Here is a 9,362-nt window from a genome sequence, read left to right as displayed (position 1 = left end):
CCAAAAATTACATTACAATAATGCATAATGAAAATTACAAAACAGCAATACTGTACAAAATACTGTCTACTTATAAAAATCTGCATAAATTAATAAATGAAACCGTGTTTTGTACAGTATTGATGCTTTTTTGAATATATATATATGAAAGTTGAGAATACCACTGAGAATGTGCATTACAAAACTCAAAAAGTGCAATGTCTGGACAAAATATGTTAATGACAATTTGGTGGAAAATGTCATAAAAATGTCACAATGCAAAAAACAAACAATAAAAAAACAAAAGTAATACATTTCATTTTCATATGCAAAGTACTATTTATTTTTTTATTATTTACGGGGATCTCACCCGTTTTAATGTTGAGAACTACTGTCAGCCATGTCACCCTCAGCCCCAACAGGAAGTATTAGATGATTTAAGAGATTTCCAAATTCTCTTTGATGTGAACCAGTATATTGTAAATATGGTTTTTTGGACCCTAGCCAGGGATTTTGATCAGCTGAGAATGGACTGACATACTGTATACCCTGAGTGAACACCACCACATACTGTACGGTCCACTTAAAGGAGGGTGGGTGCTTTGCTGGGTCTGCAGGCGGCTGGAGGAGTCTTGCTCCTCGAATCCTTGTTCTTCATCTCTCCAGATAGAGCCAGCAGCAGGGCTGGGGCCGACAGGTGGTGCGCTGCTGCTTTTTGTTGTTGTGTGCAGTTAATGTAGCTGGTTATGAGCAACGTCGTGTCTCGAACCTGAACAACACAAAGAAAGCAGAGAAATGCTGTTCACGCTTTGGAAAATGCACGTTTGCTGCTGCGGGATTTCAATTCTCTAGCAGCGTATGAAATGTTAGATGACATCATCTAATGTTTCTACATAGCAAACAGAAGTACTCATCAGTCTGTGTGTTTCTGTGTACTTTGGTGTGTGTTCTCTCTATGTGTAAAAGAGGATATAAGTACACCAATGTTCAAAAGTTAGTACGATTTTTTTTTAAATGTTTTTGAATATCGTCTCATATTCTCAGCCAGGCTGCATTTATTTGATCAAAACACAGTAAAACAGTGATGTGAAATATTATAACAATTCAAAATAACTGTTCTATTTGAATTCATTTTAAAATGTAATTTATTCCTGTGATGCAAAGCTGTATTTTCAGCATCATTACTCCAGTCTTCAGTGTCACATGATCCTTAAGAAATCTTTCTAATATGATGATTTGCTGCTCAAGAAACATTTCTTATTATTATCATCAATGTTGAAAACAGTTGTGCTGCTTAATATTTTTGCGGAAACCATGATATATATATCCCCCCCACAGCATTCTTAAAGGGATACTCTACCCAAAAAATTTAATTATTTACTCATATTTACTCAATACCTCCACTTGTTCCCAACCTGTATTAATTTCTTTTTTCTGTTGAACACAAAAGAAGATATTCGGAAGAATGTTGGTAACCAAACAGTTGACGGTAGCTAGTATGGGAAAAAAATACTATGGAAGTCAATGGCTACCATCAACTATTTGGTTTGGAACAAGTACAGGGTGAGTAAATGATGATAGAATTTTTATTTCTGGGTGAACTATACTTTTAACTGAATAGAAAGTTCAAAACAAAAACAATTGTTTGAAATATAATTTTTTTTGTAACATTATAGAAGTCTTTACAATGAACCTTGATCAATAAAAACAAAAAAAACATTAAATTTAAAATTAAAAAAAAAAAATTTAAATTAAATATTCAGGTTTTACTTTACCGGGTAAAGTAAAACCTGAATATTTAATAAACATTTTTTTTTTTACACAAATTACAACTGTCCCACAGTTGTCATTTCCACATCAACAAAAACAAAAAGACTCATTTAAGACAACACAGTACCTACGTACCTTTGACGGGGCCATAGCAAACAGATGCTTCTCTGTAGACTTATCTTTGGATGTGCTGGTGCCAGAACTCAGAGTTACTACCAGCATAAAGTCCTGACCACATGCTCCAAATGCAACAATGCTTTTATAAGGGTAGGATGTCAGGACTTTCTAGAAAACGCATGATGAAAACTCATCTTAGCTCTTCACTAACAATATGAAGTGTTTTGAAATAACATGAAACTCTGAAGAGAATGTGTTCCCTTACTACAGAGTTGAACTCTAGCATGCTGACTCCATCTTCATGTACTGCCAGCCAAACACGCACATTCTTCTGTGGAGATGGAGCTGCAGGCTTTCTCTACAAGGAGAAAAAGAGTGAGATCAAGAAACAAGAATGCCACTTTTTTGAGTATTTAAATATAGAAAAAATAGTACACATCACATTTAGCCTTAGAGGGACACTCGCCTCAGCCTCAAATAGTTTGGCTCCAAAAAATGACCACTTGCGAGCCACTGTCAGGTAGATTCGTATGCACTCTGATGAACTCCGACCCCTCAGAGAAGCCCATCGGGTAGAGAGCCTCTGCAGCAACAGCCTGAGAACGTATGTATGAGCGTGCGTAAGATGGCCAAACAGATTCTTTGTGTTCATATTTGAGTTTATGTCACAGGAGGCATAAATACCTTATTTGTTCCTCAATGCAGGTGTGTCGGTAATGTTTCGGGTAGAAGCGCTCTAGAACCTGTTTTAGGGTCTGGTTAGATTTAGTTTGTGCAGCTCCTGAACCACCTGGACTACTAAATGGACGCTCAAAGTCCCCAAACTCCACCTGCATGACACAAAAAATTAAAAAAAAGAAAAAAAAGAAATGATGTTTACTTAAGTAAACGAAGCCTATATTAGGACCATTAAGTTATTTTGGATAATGACATTATTCCTCTGACAATTAAGCACATTTCTCCCCAAATTATCATCACTGTAATGTGCTATTACTAATGTGCTATAATGTTGCATTACGGAAATAGAAATTATGTAAACACACACACACACACAGGTTTGTTTTTGTGAAAAGTGGGGACATCCCATAGGTGTAATGGTTTTTATACTGTACAAACTGTATGTGCTATTGCCCTACACCAACCCTACACCTAAACCTACCCCTCACAGGAAACTTTGTGCTATTTCAGATTTTCAATACACTCCATTCTGTGTGATTTATATGCGTTTTGAAAAGTGGGGACATGGGGTAATGTCCTGAAAAGTCACCTTCTCCTTGTAATACCTATGTCATACCCTTGTCATTATACAAATTTATGTCCTCATTTGTCACAAAAACGCGCACACACACACACACACACACACACACACACACACACACAATTAACGGTACCTAAAGTTGAGCTTATTCTCTGTATAATTATAAAGTGATTTATAATGGACGGGAAAGTTTCACCATGCCATCATGATACATTTTTTGCTATACTTTTCAAATGCCCTTTATGCATAAATTGTATTGATTGTATTTTTGCGCCAGACTTTAAATTTTAAAATATAAAAATTCCATTTAATTCCATTCATTCAACATTAATTATTGTATGGTTAAAACTATGATGGTCTAAACAAAATCTGTCAAATCATTAATTATTTTATTTATCATGTGTACATGATTTATATAATTTTTACACAAATTACATTTTAAAAAATGGTTTTGAATTGTCCTGAAAATAGTTACAATAATAATAAAAAAAAAGACTAGGTGCCGTAAAATAATACAAGAATGATTATAATACAAGTCTGATTCACAAATATATGATTCTTATGAACTACTTCTTTTAATGAAGTCTGAGTGAATTTTATGAATGTTCTTTTAATGTAAAAAAGACTCACAGATCACAAATCACAGTCACAAATCGGCTCCCTCAGCTCCACCATTACTAAAATAATTATTAATAGAATCCTTTTAGAACCATAATATGTAAATTCTGTTTGATTCCCATCCCATTCCTATAAAAATAAATAGCTTACAGCATCTCCAAAGAAAAACAGCTCAATTTTAGGTAATTAGGTCAATTTTAATTTCTCTGTCATCACATTTAATTAAATTTTTTTAAGTATACATCCGTAGAAGTTAAGTTAAGGTGTGTCGCTGTGTCAGACGAGAGGGTGTTACGTTAAAGAAATGTAGTAGGCTGTTTAACTCATTGACAAAGAGAGGTAAAATATACCTTGAATATGATCTTGACAGGTTTGTGAGATGCACTAATATTCTGAGGAGCAGCACTGTGTACCTGAGCAAGCAGGGCGGCCATTTCTAAAGCAAGCTCTTTGTTAACAGGGAAGTGACCAGCTGTAATTTCCTCATTTGTTTGGTACGCCAGAAGCAAACGCTCTCTCTCGGTCTCCCCTCTCATCTGCTGGGAGAAGTGTAACCTAAAGGAAACAAACTAGCAGTTAGTCACAAATTACAGCCTTTTGGAGATAGGCATCTTGCTTATGCTCTGTTTAAGAGTCTGCTCTCTACCGGTTCTTATAAGTGAGCTTCACTGTCCTGGCATTCTCTGATTTCCCTGCGTGCTGCTCCTTCGAGGCCTGCTCCCATTTTGAAATAATGTCACAGATCTGAGGACACAGCACATTTTGTGAAGATAAAGACAGTTAGAAAGTACAGTTTCTAAAATAATAAGAATGTTTTTGTGTGTGTCTGACCTTCAGGTGTCCCTGAAGACAGTGCTCAAGGTCTTTGCCAGTGGGGTCATCAGAATAAAGGCTGAAACCAGACTGGCCGGTTTTCCTCATGCCCGTGTCCTGGTTCAGCTGACTCTGAAACTCCTCCACTGTTGTTGAAGCATCAAAACTAACAACCTGACACATAAAGACTGTTAGCTTAGACAGACAAATGGTGTATTACCTGTTGTTTGTTATGTCATTTTGTAAGAAACAGTTCACCCACAATGAAAATTCTCACATTATTTAACCACCTTCGTGATGTTCTAAACTGTTATTTTTGTTCCATGGAATATAAAAATAAGAACATCTGATTCCCACACTTTTTGGCAATACATTTATATGATGTTTCCAGTTTTTCATGGCTATTGGATGAGGATTTCTATTTAATAGTTTTACAGAGTTGTGTGGATCAGTAAAGTTTTTTTTTCCTTAAAAGGAATTAATACTTTTATTCAGCAAGGATGTAATAAATTGATTAAAAGTGACAGTACAGAGAAAAGATTTACATTTTAATAATAGTTTCAAATAATCCAGAAAAAAAGTATCAGAACTGTTTTCAATAATAATTTTTTTTTTTTTTTTGAGAATTAAATCAGCATATTCGGATGATTTCTGAAGGATCAAGTGACACTGAAGACTGGAGTAATTTTTAAATAAAAAAAAAAAAAAAAAAAAAAAAAAAAATTCACGGTATTGTTGTTTTTACTGTATTTTTGATCAAATAAATGCAGCCTTGGTGAGCAGAAGAGATCAAAAACATTTTAAAAAATCTTACAGAACCTAAACTTTCAATAAATAGTCTAGCATTTTGTTAAATGAATAAATTTGAACAATTATACTCCAATAAGCTCTTACAAGAGTCAGCACTTACAAAGAGACATACATTTTTTTAGAGCTGAGTATAACTTGAAAAAACAAATATCCATTTTCACTGTAATCAATTCCTCATTACATTTTAATACATTAAAATTCCCTGATATGTCCAAGTTTTACATGACCATGGGAATCCTTTTTAAAGAATATGCACACAGCTGTTTTCTATAAATGTATGCATTTTGCAGAAGCTGAAAAGCAGATTTTGCATTCCCTGGGTAGCGAACCCAAGACGTTGTTATTGTTGTTAACGTCATGCATTACCATTCAAGCTACAGCAAAAGCACACGATGATTCATAAAGACCTCTTCAAAATGCCCAATAAACAGTTTTAAGTTATCCATCGAATATCTCAGATGACTTGGAATATAGCGCACAATTAAAATGAACTACTTTTATAATAGTTTCATAGTATTTTTTTTATCCTTTTTGCTCCATATTATTGAAAAGAGCGGCAAGAAGATGTAGAAGAACATCAGGATGAGTAAATAATGACAGATTGTTCATTTCTAAATTAACTGTTCTTTCATCATAAGCCTGATTTGCATATGTGTGCACCTGGTAGGTGTTGTTAATGAAGTGTACAGGCACACTGAAGGGCAAAGAGTGATGATAAGGGTTCCTGAGTAAGATCGATAGGATCTCCATTCGTGACGATCGGGCTTGCCGATCCCCCTTCTGCTGGGTCCGCTCCAGTGAGCGCTGACAGTAAATGGCATGCTTTCCCACTTCCGTCCTGGGGAAAAAAAGCAGAGACTGAGCGACTTTGGGATGTGCTTCCAGGAATGCTAAGGCATAGATTCGGTTTTGATTTACCTCGAATCTCCGTGTCTTTTGAGGTGAACCTGCAAATACCACAGAATAAAGGGTGTGGGCAGGAAAAGACCGACACACAAAGCCAGGAACTGCCATCCCTGTGTTACAGTAAATGGAAACAAGTCAAAACATCTCCTTGTGGCTTCAATCCCAAGATGAGGACAAACACAAAACAAAACAAAACAAAACCAATCACTCCCTCTAGTGGTGTGTGTTCACATCACAAGTATCATCTGACCTGCAGGGGTTCCGGCGGTCCGTGTGGCTGCCCCTTGCGTGTCTGTTTGATAAGCTGGCAGTAGATCTCGTTCTGCAGCTCTGGGTGGGTGAGACACACTTGTAGAGCACACTGGGCAAGAGTCACGTGATAATCTATGGCTGGAGTGTCAATGGCCACGTTAAGGAAGAGCTGACATGTCTGTAAAGAAAGGAAAAGGATCGTTTCTGCCTGTTTTTTGGTGGGTTATTCCCTCCATATGTGTAATAAATGAAGACGTATAACCTTAAAGAGCTTGATGGCTTCAGTTTGTAGAGCCTGTGAAGGAAGGGTGGTGAGTGGAGATGACAGTCCTTCCTTAGTGAAACACAGCGTCGGGTGTCTCCAGAGATGAGACCCTGAGAAACAACGGGACAAATGTGGACATTTAATTGTTTGTATATAGCTACAGTTTAAAAAGGCAGCATGGGGTTGAAGTAAACAAGTTGAGAATAAACTGAATTTATGATATAATGTTTGCCATGCTTATATTTTAATAATATATTTCAAATCAGTCTCAGCCTCAAGCGGCACACCCACACGCCACAGTGCTTTCATTTAGAAGTGTTTACCACACAAATGCTTGGGGGGGGGGCCCTGCTGGCTATAAGCAACTGGATAAACCACTTAGTTACTGCATCTTTTTTTACATTACAGTCTTGTTGGCTTATAGTTTATGTAACCGCATGAAAATGAAAACAGAAAAAGATACACTTAAACTTAGTTCTTAAATCTTTTGACTCCAAGGCCCCCCATTATCCAAACAATATTTAAAGGCCCGGCAAGAGCTGGATGTTCTTCAGAATTCCCTCTCTTTTTAACCAATTTACACAACTTGTCCAGTTGTTCATGAATAAAGGTTTAAAGAATATTTTTTATAACAATTTCTACTCAATAAAATATTTTAGAGCGTGGCGTAACTACACTGTATATTCATTATAAATATGCCTGTACTGTATATCAGCTGTCATCCAACTAACTGAAACCGGTGCTACTTTTGCAGGGTATATACAGGAATCATGGAGTTAAATTTAATACCTTTTAAGACCTTTTTTAAGACTCTTTCCATACATTTTAAGACCTCATCGCCACTTCAAGTTTTAACCGGTTACATCGGCGACACTTTAACTTACATTTACTATAAATTGATTGTAAGATAGCACAACTGAACAGTCTTAGTTTGTGATAACTCCTTATCAATACAACATAATTCAGAAGGGTGGGAACGAAGCGTAAGATAATTAATTGAGTGACTAACCCAATGCAAGGTTTATTAGAAAGAGAAACCAGAAACATTAGACCAATAAACAAAACAATTGACAAAACTGCTCGATTATGGCAAAAATCATAATCACGATTATTAAGCATGATCATGAGTGGACCACATGACCAAAATGATTTATTTAAAGATAGCGATATATATCAAATATATATTTTCTGTAAATAAGGTTGCTATGACATCTAGATTTTAGAGACATTTTAGAGATTTAGAGAAATTTCACAATTCTCAATACCACAGCAGAATACTAGGGTAACTAATATTAATAAAAAACAAACAAAAAAAAAAGTCCTCAAAAATGATTGAAAATAATTTAAAAAATCAGTAATAAAAAAGCAAAGGACAAATACAATAGAAAAAATAGATACAAAAGAAACAGTGCTTTACGTTTTTTATGCAATTCTAAAGTATTCAGCTAACAGCCTAGTACAGAAATTGAATAATTTAATGTAAAATAAAACAGCATAGTCTTCACTGTAAGAATTAAACTTCCCTTTTTTTTCTGGGAGCCAGTCACAGAGATTCCTGCTTCATTATTTTTTAATGACATACAGGGATTCATTTTCAACAGGTGGCATGTCTTCCCCTTATATGTACTTTATGAGTGTGATGTGAGACATTCCACCACAATTAAATATATGAAATGAATGCAGATGTGAGACTTTTACCTGGATCTCCCTCTATGCTGAGCAGTTTACCAACCAGCTGCTCGAACTCAGTCCCCACCTGCCCCACTGCGGTGCCCGCGGCCACAGACAGATGGAAAAGCCAGGCCGTCTACAGGACAGGAACACACACAGACAGGCAACAATGACGTTTTGTTTCATCCTGAACTACCCAAACATTTCAGATTATCTTTGAATATATTCCTTTTCTGTGCTGTGATGAAATTAGATCCTTTGTTGAAAAGAAGTAGACATACTAAAAGCATGAGTACTATGGAAATAATATACATTAAAAAATATATAATTAAGTGCAAACTCAATATAATATTTTCAGACAGTTAATTGCAAGTAATTTACAATTAAATGAAAAATTAAGTTTAAATTTATATCAAATGCAATTAGCTGAAATTAATATCACTTTTTGACCCACTTAAGTAGGACTGAAGTATATCTTTATATATAATTTCATAATTACTTTTATTGTTTTTGAAATATGGATAACGTGTACTGCTGAATGTTCTGACAAGCATTTAAGGTCAAATAAAGTATGTGTTTAATTTTTAAATTTCTATATAAATATATTTGATGTATTTAAATATGTGACCCTGGACCACAAAACCAGTGTTAAAGGAACACTCCACTATTTTTGAAAATAGGCTCATTTTCCAACTCCCCTAGAGTTAAACAGTTGAGTTTTACCGTTTTCGAATCGATTATTACGCCGGAATGAGAGTATAGTTCGCAACTAATAATAAAATCGCAACTTTTCATTTTCCGTCAGTCTTAGTACACAATGTAACTACAGAAGAGTCAAGTTTTAAATAGGAAAAATTTCGAAACTCTTTGGTCATTTTTGAGCGAGATGCTAACATAGGGTGA

At 35.4% G+C, this 9,362-nt stretch overlaps 1 protein-coding gene across 1 annotated transcript in view; it reads right to left on the bottom strand.

Annotated features, from left to right (window-relative positions):
* Positions 1–205: 205 nt before the first annotated feature.
* The window catches only part of LOC107707149 (pleckstrin homology domain-containing family H member 2-like), a 33,924-nt gene continuing 24,767 nt past the window's right edge, over positions 206–9,362 (bottom strand). The window contains exons 19-31 of the mRNA XM_016511065.1: positions 8,487–8,595; positions 6,786–6,898; positions 6,522–6,701; positions 6,284–6,381; positions 6,026–6,203; positions 4,574–4,729; positions 4,389–4,486; positions 4,156–4,297; positions 2,551–2,696; positions 2,333–2,462; positions 2,132–2,224; positions 1,885–2,034; positions 206–748 (exon numbers count right to left, since the gene is read on the bottom strand). Of these exons, the coding sequence (XP_016366551.1) occupies positions 563–748; positions 1,885–2,034; positions 2,132–2,224; positions 2,333–2,462; positions 2,551–2,696; positions 4,156–4,297; positions 4,389–4,486; positions 4,574–4,729; positions 6,026–6,203; positions 6,284–6,381; positions 6,522–6,701; positions 6,786–6,898; positions 8,487–8,595 (1,779 nt within the window). The 3' untranslated portion in view covers positions 206–562. The remainder of the gene's footprint in view (positions 749–1,884; positions 2,035–2,131; positions 2,225–2,332; positions 2,463–2,550; positions 2,697–4,155; positions 4,298–4,388; positions 4,487–4,573; positions 4,730–6,025; positions 6,204–6,283; positions 6,382–6,521; positions 6,702–6,785; positions 6,899–8,486; positions 8,596–9,362) is intronic.

This window comes from Sinocyclocheilus rhinocerous, unplaced genomic scaffold (genome assembly GCF_001515625.1).
Source record: "Sinocyclocheilus rhinocerous isolate Xijiao unplaced genomic scaffold, SAMN03320098_v1.1 scaffold715, whole genome shotgun sequence".
Lineage (NCBI taxonomy): Eukaryota > Metazoa > Chordata > Actinopteri > Cypriniformes > Cyprinidae > Sinocyclocheilus > Sinocyclocheilus rhinocerous.
This window is presented reverse-complemented; position numbering and strand designations above follow the sequence as displayed.